Raw genomic sequence first — 15,488 nt, 5'->3', positions numbered from 1 at the left:
CTCCAGTTACTCATAACTGACTTATATAAACGTAAAAGGTCAAAAAAAAAAAAAAAATGGCAATCAGAATTCAGAAAGCGCTTTAGGCTTCAAAAAGCAGTTTCAGACTTTTTTTTTTTGTAAATATTTATTTCGCTTTCTCCTATTCCACAAGATAGAATTAAAAGAGGCACAAAAAAAAGCAAAACTTACTTCGGCAACTTTTCACCGATTTTAAAGTAAATACAATAAAATGAAGTCACGTCGCAGTTTCTCTCTAATAAAGCCCCAGACGGCTAACGGAATCCAGGAAAGCTGGTATCCAATTCCGTTCTTCCTTCCTCGATTAGTAACAGTCTCCACGCCGTGTCCTCCTGTTAGATTCCTTCCCTTCTCTTTTCTCCAAGAAGGAAGAGAGATCGACGAAGAACAGAGAGGAAAAGAAGGAAAGAATCCCTAGGGTTTCTCTTTCGGGTTCCGCGGCGTCCGATCGATGAAGATCACCGCGCTTCTCGTCCTGAAATGCTCCGGCGCCGGCGATTCCTCCTCTTCCGGGCCGGCGGAGGCAGTGGTCCTCGCCAACGCCTCCGACGTCAGCCACTTCGGCTACTTCCAGAGAAGCGCGGCCAAGGAGTTCATCCTCTTCGTCGCCCGCACCGTCGCCAAGAGGACGCCGCCCGGCCAGCGCCAGTCCGTCCAGCACGAAGGTCTTTTGCCAATTTCTATCCCCTTTTTCGATCCCCTTTTAAATTCTATTGGCTTGATTTGAGTAGTTGCCAAGGAGATTTGGTCTACATGCTTGATCGATGCCTTAGTTTGCAAAATCTTGATGGGAATTGGAGAATCTCGGTTCTTTCGCGGTAGAATTAACCAAAAATTTTGTTCTTCACGGAGAAGTTCGGAATCTTTCTCCTGCGATCACATTGTACTGTATATCGGTACTTTTGGGATTGAAGTGTTCGCTTTTCTTGGGGATGAAATTTTTAGATGCCCTAGACATGGAGTGTTGAATCCAAAATTCACGTCTTGTTTCGAGAGGAAATGTGGGAGTGGTGCTAATTGGTGACAAAGTGATGGAAAATAAGTTGAGATGGTATGGGCATGTGTATCAAAGATCCGAGGGAATCTTGTTAAGGGAAGTACTTGAATTTGTGTTAAAGGCTCAAAAAAAAAAAGAGGAGGAAAGCCTATGCTAACGTGGATGGAGGTTTTAAGAAGGACTTTGGAAAAAGTTGAGGACTTAATGGAGGTTTCTTTATTCTAATAAAGACAATCAGTGAGGGAGGATCTATTTAGCTGATCCTAGATGTTCGGGATTTGATTGGTCTTTTTCCTAATTTCCAGAGGAAAAGTATGCTGGATTTTCAAAGAAAACTTAGAAAGATAACTTGGAAGAATTCAAAGCACTACCACTTTTTGATAACCATATTAACACAACTTCAGTGAAATAGAAATTTATCCACTAGTTATTGTTGGAAAAGTGTTGTGGGCTTTAAAACTTGGACTCTAACGGATAAATCCCTAACAACATGTTTGTTCAAGAATCTGCATCTCTAGAACGTATGCTTGTTGACTATCTGTAGAAGTTCTTCCTTATTTTGTCTTTGCTTCTTTTCTGTTCTAAAATCACTGCCCGAGGTGTCTTGCTACTGAATATTGGTTTTCAGAGTGTTTCTACCGGTTTGATCAAGGTGTGTGGCATGTGAGTTTCCTTAAAAATTGTGGGGCTTCTATATTTTTAAGCCCATAGAATGTTAATGCCTCTTGGCTTGGTTTGATGTACAATGCAGATGCCTTCCATGGTTCAGATGCATGAGAAGAAACTTGCTGCTTTCCTTCAGTGGTCACTAATCATCTAACATATATGGACTAGTGATTTTTGTAGTTCAACCCCCTTTTTTACTTGATGTTTATACCATGAAGATAGAAATAAAAGTATAAAAATGAAAACAATATTTGTTAGAGATCTAATTGGTTGCCTTTTTTTACTTGCTCCATATAATAGATTCAGGAACTTGAGATGCGAATATGTGCAAGTGGTTGTTAATTATCTTCAATACATAATTAGACTTGTATCCTAGGTGATATAAATTACAATAACTTTCTTTTAATTCTTTGTTATATTATTCATAGAATAATTCAACCTAGATTTTTGATTGTTGACTAATTTTTTTGCTGTAGAATACAAGGTGCATTCTTACAATAGAAATGGTCTTTGTGCATTGGCATTCATGGATGATCATTATCCTGTGCGAAGTGCATTTTCTCTCCTAAATACGGTAATTGAATTCTTTAAGACCCCACTAATTTCCCATTGTAATGTTATTTGGAGAAAGTTGCAAAAGTCTTTGTTGTTGATTTGCACTAAATTTACCTTGGAAACTTTTGTGTTCATATGATATGACTGTTTATTTGACCTTGCAATCTTCTTGCTATCTGAATACTTGTATTATATGTTAGCTTTCTTCATGATTTTGAAGTTATCCTGTGTTCATAATAAAAACTACTGTACTTTTATTTTTCTGAAGAGTACTCATGTGGCAAAAGTATGCAGTTATGTGCAATTTTAAAGGTTTATCCCAAGATTTGGAAGATAGCTTGACATATTCTTATATGCTTTCATTTTTCTTAGGGGCTAGTACTTCAGTCAGATGGATATTTGTAACATTAACAACATGCAACTTTAAGGTTAATTAGTGATATTGATGGTTAAGAAGGAGATGGAGAGTTGGAAAAGGAGCACATTGCTATTAGCTGTTGTTTTTGAGTAATATACTGTTAAATAATTGGAAAATATTCAGAAAAATAGTGCTAAAGTATATCCAGCCTTCTTGATATTTGAAAAGTACAATAAATTGCACAGAAATTTGGCCTTATTGGTTCCCTTGAAAACACGGCCTCATCAGTGCAATCATGGGAAAAGGAGAAGCACAATAAAATAAAGCAACAAACTTCACAAAATGCAAGATTTATGGTCAGACAAGTACAAATACAGTAACTAATTTTGGGCCACATGCCTTCAGATTTTTAGTTATAGAATGTTATCTCCTATTTTCTGTTATGCCACGTTCCCAGGTGTGTGGAGTACCTCCCACCAGGAGATCAATGAAGAAAACTCTCTGGAAGGGGATGAAACACGTTGAAGAAGAACAGCCTTTCTGGTTGTAGCAGCCTTGTAAATCCTGTCGGTAGGATTTCTTTCTTCGATTTGAACCCCTTCTCCATCAGATCTGAAATCCACCTTTTAGGATCTGGAAGCACACTTGATGAAGACTCCAAAATCAAAAAAATTAAGATCTGGAACTCCTCTTGGGCGACCAAGAGGGGGCGCTCAAAACAGAGGCGTGCAAAAGAGGCAGTGCTGGTTCCTTTATTTTCTTTCTGGGTTGGCGGCCAAGAAACCCTAGGTTTCTTGGTTCTGGGGCATAGAGAAGACCAGAAAGATGGGGAAAAGGAAGAAAGAGAGAGAGTTCTGGAAGAAAATGATTTGATTGATTGAATCCTTCGTACAAACCCTAAATACAAAGGTATTTATACAAGGTTAATGCGATCCAACCACAAAACTCCCTTAACTAACTTGATATGAGATTTGTGCTAACCCAAATTCATGTACACCCATGATTTGAACAAATCTCATCTACCTATGACTCAAGTTTAGCCCAAAACAAGTTAGCCCCTCATGGTCCAAAATTTTTGAACCTCAAGATCCGAAAGGCTGACAGCCTTTCATCCTAAGATCCAAATTAGTCCTAGAAACCCCATAAGCACCTCATGGACTTTGGATCTTGACCTTAGCCTTAGTCCTATGAGCCTTGGGAGCACCACATGAGGTCCAACAATCTTCACCTTGGTGCCCCAAGGCCTCAGCCAACTCCATCATATCCATCAAGCACATCAGTGTCACACATTTTCGAAAGCTGTTCCGTGAAAGAATCTTCGTCAGTGCATCCGCTAGATTCTCCTTGGTGTGGACCTTCACCAGCTTCATCTTGCCTTCTTTCACAAGCTCTCTGATCCGGTGATATCTAATGTCAATATGCTTCGTCTTCGCATGGTAGATAGAGTTCTGTGCAAGTAATAGTGCACCCTGACGGTCTCCTGTGCAAGGTCCATCTCCAACGCCAAATCCTTCAGCCATAGGGCCTCCTTCGCTGCCTTCGTAACGTCAATATACTCCGCCTAAGTGATCGATAAGGTCGTGATGGGCTGCAAGCACGATCTCCACGAAACTGGACCTCCAAACAGGCTGAATACAAAATCTGTCGTAGATCGCCGAGTGTTCACATCTCCACCAAAATTAGCATCTACAAACCCTCCTATTAGCCTTCGAGCTTTCTTGGACGTGTTGGAGAGTCTTTCAGCACCTCCTTGCTGTCCGTAGTAGATGCCGACTCCAACAGTATCCATGAAGTACCTGAAGATTTTCTTCAGTGCTCCCTGCCAGGCTGTGCCATGAACCTACTGATCTGGCTCACTGCGTGGGCGATATCTGACCTACAACACAGCATGGCGTACATAAAGCTTCTTACACCAGAGGCATACGGCACTCTCTTCATCTCCTGAGCCTCCACCTCAGTCTGTGGCGACATCATCTTCAAGAGTCTGAAGTATCCGACAAGTGGCAGCTCCGCCGATTTTACTTCTTTTATCCTAAACCTGTCCAAGACCTTCTTGATGTAGCCTCCTTGAGATAAATGCAGCACTTTCTTGGCTCAATCTCTGAAAATTTTCATGCCTAAGATCTTTCTCGCAGGCTCCAAATCCTTCATCTCAAACTCTCGAGACAAGACTGCCTTCAGTTCCTGCACAACCTTCCTACTCTTGCATGCTATAAGCATGTCATCTACATACAAGAGTAGAAACACCCTAGATCCATCCTCCAAAGGTCGAACATAAACACAAGAGTCATACTTGCATTTGGAAAGCTCGATGCTCCTCACATAGGAATCAAATCGTTTGTACCATTGCTTCGGTGACTGCTTCAGCCTGTACAACAATTTCTGCAGCAAACAGACCTTCCCTTCTGCTCCTGGCTCTTGGAACCCCGGTGGCTGCTCCATATAGATGCTCTCCTCCAGATGCCCATGGAGGAAGCCGTCTTGACATCCATCTGCTCCAGCTCCAAGTCCTGAGCTGCTACGATGCTCAGTAACATCTTGATGGAAGTATGTCTGACGACAGGAGAGAAAACCTCACTGAAGTCGATGCCTTCCTTCGGGAGTATCCTTTGACTACTAGCCTCGCCTTGAACCTGATACCTCCTTGCTCCGAAGGCTCTTCCTTGCATTGGTAAACTCATTTGCAACCAATGGATTTTTTTTCCTGTGGCAACTGCACCAATCGCCACGTCTCATTCTTGTAGAGAGACCGCATCTCCTCGGACATTGCTTGGACCCACCTCTTTCAGTCCTGACACTCCATGGTCTCTTCGTAGGTGTAGGGATCTCCATTTGCTGTCACCAGGGTATATAACAACATCTCCTCGAAGCCATATCGTTTCGGTTGCTTGACATTCTTTTTGGGCTTGTGCAGTACAACCCCGATGTCCATCCTAGGTCCAACTTGCTCCTGCTCGACCTTTTGGCTTCTATCACCCGTCTGAGCTCTCTCCACCTGTGGAGTCACATCTGAAGAGTGCTCCACCTGAATACCAAGTCCTTTCGATGCACCTGCAAGAGGCAAAAAAGAATAGGATGTAAGTTGTCTAGTGCTGCCCTGCTGGACCTCCTGCTGCTCCTTCATGCCATCTCGCCTTTGAAGAACTGAATTTTCATCGAAGGTGACATCTTCTTACTGATGACGACCTTCTTCTCCAAGGGATTCCACAGCCGGTATCCCTTAATTCTTCGTGGATACCCCAAGAACACCATCTTCCGTGACCTGACGTCTAACTTAGTCCGCTCACCAGCACCGATGTGCACATATACCGTGCATCCAATCACCCTTAGATGGCTCAGTCCTCAATCCTCCTTCTAAACCATTTTTCCTTTGGAATACCATCATCTAATCTTGTGTGAGATGACCGATTCACCAAATAGCAGGTTGCATCCACTGTATCAACCCAGAACGCCTTAGGAAGCCCTGCCTGCAGCCTCATGCATCGTGTCTTTTCCAAAAGGATTCTGTTAATCCTCTCGGTCATCCCATTTTGCTGAGGAGTCTCTCTCACCGAGAAGTTCCTTTTGATGCTGCACTCCTCACAAAAAATATAAAACTCTCCGCTGGTGTACTCTCCGTCATTGTCGGACCGCAGACATTTCAAGCTCTGACCTGTCTCCTTCTCCACCTCAGCTTTCCACACTTTGAATTTGATGAAGACTTCTGATTTCTCCTTCATGAAGTAAACTCATACCTTTCTTGAGAAATTATCTATAAAGGTCAAGAAGTATCTTACCCCATTTCTGGCTGAAATCAGGGTCGGTCCCCACACATCAGTGTGAACTAGTTCTAGTGGGGCTGTACTGCGGACTGAACTGCTGGCAAATTACACTCTCCTCTGCTTTCTCATCTAGCATGGCTCACATACCTCTGAAATACCTTCATCCAGATCTGAAATCAGACCATGCTTGCTCAGCTCCTTCATCCCACGATCACCCATGTGGCCTAGGCAGTAGTGCCACAACCGATGAGCCCCCTGCTGATCCTGTGCTACAGCATCAGATTCTCCAATCACCACAGATCCTTCCAACCTGTAGAGGTTATTCTCCATCCTTCTATCTCTCATCACCACCATGGCTCCATTTGAGATGTTCAAGATTCCACTTCTGGCACGATTGCTGAAGCTGAAATCGCTCCGCTCCAAATAGCTCAGTGACATCAGATTCTTCTTCAATTCTGAGACATGCTTCACATTTGTGAGAGTCTGCACCATCCCATCAAACATCCTCACCCGAATGCTCCCTATACTAGCAACCTTGCATGGGTGATCATCTCTGAGTGTCACAGTCTCCTCATCAATTTTGGTTTATGTCACGAATCAAGACCGGTTTGGGGTGTAGTGATGCAAACAGACTGAATTTAGAGTCCATACATCTGTGTATCACCTGTGACTATCAAATACCATCAAGAGGTCATCCTCCACCTCCTGATCAGCCACCGTACTTAGTGCATTAGATCCTCCCTTGTCTCCCTTCTTGCTCTTCCACTGCGAACAATCTCGCTTGAAGTGTCCGATCTCATTGCACTTGTCGCACCGAGCCTCTTTTTTGCTTCTACTCTTTCGGGATTTTGATCGTCCCCTTGATTTGCCCCTTTCTTTTCCTTTTCCTGACCACTCCCCCACGGCCAAGCCCTCCTGTGGAGCTTCATCCTTGGTCATCTTTTCTCGCTGTTCATTGGAGCGTAGCACCGAGACTATATCTTCATACTCCATAGTCTCCTTGCCATATAACAGCGTCGTCATCAATGGATCATAGGAAGGGGGCAGCGAGCATAGCAATAATAGAGATCTATCTTCCTCCTCCATCTTCACCCTGACGTTCAGCAACTCGTAGCACATCTGGTCGAACCTCAGAATGTGACCCAAGACATCTCCGCCTTCCTGCATCCGAAGGCTGTACAGTCTCTTCTTCAACATCAGCTTGTTGCACATGTTTTTTTCCATATATATGGTGTGCAGCTTCGACCACAAACCCTTCGGAGTCTTCTCCTCTAACACCGAATGGAGAGCCGCATCCGCCAAACATTCTCTAATTACTGAATAAGCCTTCTTCTCCAGGGACATCCATTGACGATTCGACATCCCTTCAGGCTTCTCCTCCAACGTCTAATCTAGATCTGCCTGAACCAAGAGATCTTCAACCCTAACTTTTCACATAGAAAAGTTTCTTTTCCCATTAAATTTCTCAAAATCGACCTTCATGTTGCTTGCCATGGCTGGATCCAAACCAATCACAACAGAAAACTCCAAGGGATTTGAGAAGTACCTTGACAGGGATCTTGCTGAAACTTCAGCCTTTGAAGATCTTCACCTTCTGGCGTCTCGTTCTCCCTCCACGCAACACGGGCTCTGATACCACTTATTGTGCCATGTTCTCAGGTTTGTGGAGTACCTCCCACCAGAAGATCAATGAAGAAAACTCCCTGGAAGGGGATGAAACACGTTGAAGAAGAACATCCTTTCTGGTTGCAGCAGCCTTGTAAATCTTGTCGGTAGGATTTCTTTCTTCGATTTGAACCCCTTCTCCACCAGATCTTAAATCCATTTTTTGAGACCTGGAAGCACACTTGATGAAGCCTCCAAAACCAAAAAAATTAAGACCTGGAACTCCTTTTGGGCGGCCAAAAGGGGGCGCTCAAAACAGGGGCGTGCAAAAGAGGCAGTGCTGGTTCCTTTCTTTCCTTTTTGGGTTGGCAGCCAAGAAACCCTAGGTTTCTTAGCTCTAGGACGTGGAGAAGACCAGAGGGGGGGTGGGGGGAAGGAAGGAAGAGAGAGAGTTATGGAAGAAAATGATTTGATTGATTGAATCCTTCATACAAACCCTAAATACAAAGGTATTTATACAAGGTCAATGTGACCTAATCACAAAACTTCTTTGGCTAACTTGATATGAGATTTATGCTAACCCAAACCCATATACATCCATGATTTGAACAAATCTCATCTATCTAGGACTCAAATCTAGCCCAAAATAAGTTAGCCCCTTGAGGTCCAAAATTTCTGAACCTCAAGATCCGAAAGGCTGACAGTCTTTCATCTTAGGATCCAAACTGGTCCTAGAAACCCCATGAGCACCTCATGAACTTTGGACTTTGGCCTTAGCCTTGGTCCCCTGAGCCTTGGGAGCACCACATGAGGCCTAACATTTTCCACATGACACTATTTGTGGATAATGCTTCATGCTGATTTACCTCTCATATCCTGAGAATTTAGTAATCAAACGGAAACTAGAGATTCACTGCCCTGAGTCATTTGGTTAGAAAGTTATCACCGTTGATGAAATATGTGTTTCAGTTTGAGGTGACAAATGTGATAATGTGTTATCCATCACATTCAAAGATAGTATTTCCATTTATATACTATTCCCTATTAGCTAGATTTTCCGCAGTTGCATTTTCTTCAAAATGGAATCTATTATTTTGCTTTCTCGTTTATTATTGCTGACATTGCAAATACTAGAGTTTGGCAGTGTGATAGATGTGGGAGCAACTACAAATGGGTGAGGTTCTTGTTAAACTTGATATTTTTGAGTATAAGCATAGATGGCAGTGATACAATATAATTACTCAAGCCCAAATACTTTGGGATGCACCACCGAAGACGTGAATCCAGAATCTTTAATGCTGAGCAAAGGGCTAAGAGCCCTGGGGCGAGCCCCAATCCATACCCAACTTTTGTGCTGTTATCTGCTTTTGTCATTGATTGTATCTGATAAATTTCTCAGACAATTATAAGCTCTGGGTATTCTGATTTCTTCATTGCAAGAGGAAAACATCTCATGATTTACGTCTCATAATTGCATTATTCTCTGACTTTGCGTGTATAATGTTGTCTTATGCTATGGTATTTGAAGCAAAAAGGATACTCAATATTTAATGGTTGCTGCTGGATTAGAAAATCTGTTTTCCATGACATAAATTTTTGAATTTTGAACCAAATTATGTGAGATGATACCTGTTTTACGGGTTTTAAGATCTAGCTATTTGGATTGGACCGCTATTTTATGTTTTGACACTAAAGTTACAGATGTTGGCTATACTTTAAGTGGAAGATCTTTTTTGCAGTTGAGACAATCACCTAATTAAGTTAGCCTTACTACCGTCTTTAGTTTCTTTTAGTTAATTTTCATAGTTATAAAATATTTGAAAATGCTTTGAAGGTCCTAGATGACTATCAGAAGACTTTTGGGGATTCTTGGAGAGCAGTAGAGGCTGATGCCACTCAACCATGGCCATATCTGAATGAAGCTTTGACGAAATTTCAGGTTTGTATTCTCCCATATTTTTAAGCCCATAACTAGTGTGTAGGATGTGTTAACAGAAGTGGGAGCTTCAGATAGAATTCGATGAGCACCTCTCCAAGAAATGTTGTCACATATGCCTCAATTGAAACATAATATTTTTGTTTACTGTTCACATGTTTTATGTTTTGCATATGGAAGAAAATTTATGTGATAACTGTCAGAGATTATGTGCATGCAAGGTATCCACACATAAACATACATTGTTTTGAAAACTCTGTTAGAAGCATCCCAGACAATTTAGACATACTGATTGATTACATGTTGGAATCTGAGCATGTTTTCCAGACCAGTACAGGATCTTTTGTTAACCATTACCAGAGTTCTACATGGATACCATCTGATTCCATGTTGCCATAATTTGTCTTTAACTGGAACCACTACCATATTTGTTTACTAATATTTTTGTGGTCTTACCTTTTTCTTAGGATCCTGCAGAGGCTGACAAATTGCTAAAAATTCAGAGGGACTTGGATGAAACCAAAATTATTCTGGTAAGTTATGATTAAAGGACCGAGTAGGCTTACATTTATTTAGATTATCTACATCATGATTTGTACATTTTTACTTATTTTTTACTTCTGTGACGAGACCAAGGAATAGCTAATCGACAGTTGTTAGAACATGGAAATTAGAAATGAACAGAGAACGTGGGACATGATGTCGATATATTCAGTTCTGCTGTTATATGTCATCCATATCTGCTGATAGAACACTTAAAATATGTATACTTTAGCAGTTACTAGATAAAATATAGTTGCTCTAGCAGTTTCTAGAGCATATACTATATAGAAGAACACAACAGCAGGACAGACATTGCTGACTAGAAAAAGGGGGAAATTATTCATATGTTAGAAGGAGCTGTCTGGAGCTTAAACTAAAACTATAATTCAGAGGTTTGAAGTTTTATGATAAACTATAACCATTCATAGTTTGCACATTTCATCCTGACTCGAAGCTCACTATTCAAATTGGAGCAATATTCTGAGAGGTCATTTTTGCAGTGTTCAAATTATAGGCTTTATTCTTAGTGCCTTTACTATGATCAGCTTCAAAGCGGCCTGTATGAAATCCATTATTGTGGAACATATTGATTAGTGCAATCCATTAACTCACACTGTCTCAGACTTAAAAGGAACCTGGATGAATATCAATAAGTTGTACGAAAGAAATGCTAATTAGAAACCAAATGCAAATCTTCTCAATGTTAAATCTATGAAATGCAATTTTTTTTCTGGGTAAAATCTTTTCTACAAACTATGTGCTGACAATAGTGAGTTTTTTTAGGACTATCAAGATTATGTGGGTGCATGTGTGTGTTGACGCTTTGTCTTGCATGCTGTACCCCATCTTGTGATGCCAAAGGAAATTATGGCATACGAATGTGTATTCTCCAAGGTTATGGACAAATCGTAAGGTGTTTTTGACACAATTCATTTGTTGATCTTCTTCTGATGATGAAAAGGATGGGATGGGATATAGCGGCAAGATGTAGGCCATATTTGGAAGCGGAATAAGAGGGAGTAAAAGCCATTTAACCCACTTATTCAACCCTTTTTCAGCTAAACACTCATTGGAACACTAGGATTATATCACTTATTTGAAGCTATGCTTAAGTTTAATGTAATAATCTATTGGTATGGACATTGGACTAATACTATCATAACTCTACCTTGGTGATATTATGTCTGCATACTCATTTAATTTATTTCAGCTTATGTTGTTTCCAAAGAGTTTCAATTTCTATAAGCATAAGAGCATGAATGGATCAACCAAATTCATGCGAGATCAGTTTATATAACCAAATAAAAAGGTGACTGTTATCTTTTCATGTTATTTTCAATGAGTAACCAATATGAATACTGGTATTTTGGCTAAGATGAAAATTATTACCTACTCAAGTGGTAAGAAAAAGTTTATGATAAATTTCCTGCAAAAAGATTTAACTTCTCATTTTAGAAAATATGTTCACGACTACTTGGTGATTAGGGGTGTGAGATTGATTATTAGAAGAGAGGAATTTGTTCATTCGGACATTCTGTGTCCGCCCTGTGGGTGACAGTGGTTGATGCTTGATATTTGAGGAAACAGAAGAGACATATTATGCCCATAGGGTTCAAGTTTTCAGTGTGCTTGCATTGTTTATCAAGATTCTCATGCTCAGTTTGGAAATTGAGCCTTAAGCTTGGAAGTAATCTTGTACTTCATAACAGGAAGTGGAGACAACATGCTACTCTAGCTTTTGCCTCTGGAGCTCGTTTTTTATGATATTGGCATTTGTGTTTAGTTTGCAAGATTAACAAAGCCATTCTCTATACCATAAGGTTTGGGGAACCTGTTGGCAGTAGTGTGTATTACATGCCTTCATTCTATGTCATTCATAACAGCTGTAGTTTTCTTCTTGTTATTTGGATATTCTGTTCAAACAGAACCTTGTTAATCAAATCTATTCAACTGTCTAGTGCAAGCTCTGCTAAGCCTATCATAAGGTACTTCCTGTTGTATGTGTTTCCCACTTTCAGTCACAGTGATTAGAGGAGCCCTGCACCTCCATGATTCCTAGGCCACGTGCGTTGCACATGCCTCACTCTAGTAAAAAGACATGACTTCATGGGATCAGTTATTTTATGATTATGGATATGAAAACTGCAAGTCTCATGGTAATCCACATCAATAAAAATAAATTGAAACAAAAATGAAAGATTTTAAACAGTACCTTTATCAGCCTGTTGTGAATAAAATGAACATTAAAGGAATATAAATAACATGCTCCAGGTCTAGTGAAGTTTTCATCAGAAATCACTGGCATGATTTTTTTTAATTTGGCATTAATTTTTGCTAATTGGTGCTCTTGCACATGCTTGTTGAATTGATGCAGCATAAGACCATTGACAGTGTGCTTGCTCGAGGGGAGAAATTGGATAGCTTAGTTGAGAAGAGTTCAGATCTTAGTGCAGCCTCACAGGTAAGCAGACAACAATGTCCTTAAGTGATCTTAGCTCATTAAAACCTCATGCTGAAAAATGATTCCTATCCTCTGCACACGAGTAACTCAACTCACACAAGAACACATGCCCCATCCTACCATGTAGGGGGCATGAAGGCACATATGAACAGGGGTGTTCAATATTATTTGGTTTCCATGCATATAGTTGAACACAATTATCTGCAGTTTTATCAAGTGCACATCACAAAATTAAACGCCTTCCCTTCATTTGTATTCTTTTGTTTTGGCATTACATGTACAATTGATAATTATAAATGTGTTCTACTCATTGGTATCATATTAAGTATATGAACATTGGTACAAGATATTATTGTTCTAAGTGAGCTGATCAAACCATATTACTATGATATCTGAAAATACACCTAGAGTTCAGATCTTAGTGCAGCCTCACAGGTAAGCAGACAACAATGTCTTTAAGTGATCTTAGCTCATTAAAACCTCATGCTGAAAAATGATTCCTATCATCTGCACACGAGTAACTCAACTCACACAAGAACACATGCCCCATCCTACCATGTAGGGGGCATGAAGGCACATATGAACGGGGGTGTTCGATATTATTTGATTTCCATGCATATAGTTGAACACAATTATCTGCAGTTTTATCAAGTGCACATCGCAAAATTAAATGCCTTCCCTTCATTTGTATTCTTTTGTTTTGGCTTTACATGTACAATTGATAATTATAAATGTGTTCTACTCATTGGTATCATATTAAGTATATGAACATTGGCATAAGATATTATTGTTCTAAGTGATCTGATCAAACCATATCACTATGATATCTGAAAATACACCTTTGTTTGACATCCAAACAAATGTAAACCGCCTTGCACCCTTGATCATCTAAAGTTTGCTACATGTACATGCTTCCGTGCACTGATTATTTTTGGCGTTTCTTTTAAACAGATGTTCTACAAGCAGGCCAAGAAAACCAACCAATGTTGTGCTATTCTATAAAATAGTGGAAAATCAGGAACCCTCGTGAGATTTCTGGATTCTGATCCATGGTGTCGACTGCATAATGATGAAAAATCTGATGTACTCATTATAATCGTCTGTTGGATTATCTGTGCTTGCTGAATTTCCAGTCTTCTATGTGTCATAATTTTTTTTCTCCAAAGAAAATGGTAGATTATTGGAAGATTATGGTGGCACCCGGCCTTACTTTATGTCAATGAATCTGTCTTGCAACCAGCACATATGAATTATATTTTGTTATTATATAGTTTTGTATCTTCCTCCCTTTAATGAGAATTGGATGTGATGTTATTCCTTTTGTAGTTGTTCATGGATCTGTTCTTGCTGATGTGTTAACCTACAGTACCACAAGAAAGACATTTGGATGTTCTCCCAAGAGGTTTGGCGGGTCAAGCACCAGGATTATGTAATTTGTACCATCTCCGTTGGTGTATTTTCGTTCTTAATAACGTGAACAACCCAGTTTCAGTTAATTAGAAATAGATTGGTCTAAAAGCAAAAATTTAAAAACCAAAACGAATTAGAGGTCTTTTATCTGAAAATTGAGTCCTAATGCGTCGCTTAAATTGCCCATGCTAAGCGGCTGATTCAATTCTACCAAACTTTAATCTCCTTCGGTTTCTAAAGCTTTGATCGAACTTTATGGCAGTGCGCTAGAATTCACGTGAAACCAGAACAGCGTGGGTCTTCAAGCTTGTCAGCTGGCAAGAGGGACGGAATCCTTCAACACTTGTGATCCACTTCTCAAAGGATAAGCATGCCTACATTTGGCTTGCGTGGAAGAAATATCCAATGGTAGTTTCTGTTTAAGTTTAATCGAGCGAGCGTGTACGCATCGTTTGTTTTTGCAAGCCTAATAGCAGTCATCAGATTAGATTAGGTTTTGATTACTATATATTAGTCCCTAACAATAATTATTTGTTTCTATTACTTTCTGATTTTGGTTATGACATAAGAGAAGCCTAGGAGGTAGGGGCAGTAGGATGTTCTGATATCAAATTGGTATAATATTCAATAATCTCAAATTTTAATAATTTGTATATATTTTTAATTAATACAGATTTATATAAGCAATTCAAAATTAATTAGAATCTTCATAAAAATAAAGTACTGGAGTCCTCATAAAATTTTAGTCCTAGTCCGTATGCAAATAAAATTCTCTAATTTTTAAATAACATAAAATATTTTAATTTTTATATTTGTATTTAATGAAAAATTATATTTGCATTCAATAGGAGTGTGCCCTGAGTGTTATTTCTCTATTAGGCTAGTTTTTAAAAGAATTTCAAATTTTGAAAAAATTTGATACTGCGCAAAGGTGTGGCTTAGGGAAGGAGGATCTAATGTTCATGTTTGAAGAAGCATAATGAAAATACCAGGGAGGCCCTAGGAGGAAATATTTTGGTGTGAGAGAGAGAGAGAGAGAGAGGATGAGCAGCACAATAAAAAATACTAATTAATAGAGGCATTGTTAAGAAAGATTTTGGTGCATAATCAATGAGAGAGGATGTGGAAAAGAGGCTAATTAGGAAAAAGTTAATATAGGGACCAATTACATTATT

General features: G+C 39.8%; 1 protein-coding gene across 1 annotated transcript; it reads left to right on the top strand.

Moving 5' to 3' along the window:
- Positions 1-269: 269 nt before the first annotated feature.
- On the top strand, positions 270-14,228 carry LOC105038008 (VAMP-like protein YKT61). Its single transcript, XM_010913670.3, has 6 exons — positions 270-686; positions 2,161-2,258; positions 9,798-9,902; positions 10,367-10,432; positions 12,817-12,903; positions 13,855-14,228. Exons 1-6 carry the CDS (start codon positions 473-475, stop codon positions 13,903-13,905), a joined length of 621 nt encoding a protein of 206 aa, XP_010911972.1. The 5' UTR covers positions 270-472; the 3' UTR covers positions 13,906-14,228.
- The last annotated feature ends 1,260 nt before the right edge of the window (positions 14,229-15,488 follow it).

Source organism: Elaeis guineensis, chromosome 1 (assembly GCF_000442705.2).
Source record: "Elaeis guineensis isolate ETL-2024a chromosome 1, EG11, whole genome shotgun sequence".
NCBI lineage: Eukaryota > Viridiplantae > Streptophyta > Magnoliopsida > Arecales > Arecaceae > Elaeis > Elaeis guineensis.
The sequence above is the reverse complement of the archived record's forward strand: the minus strand, read 5'-3'. Positions and strand labels throughout refer to the sequence as shown.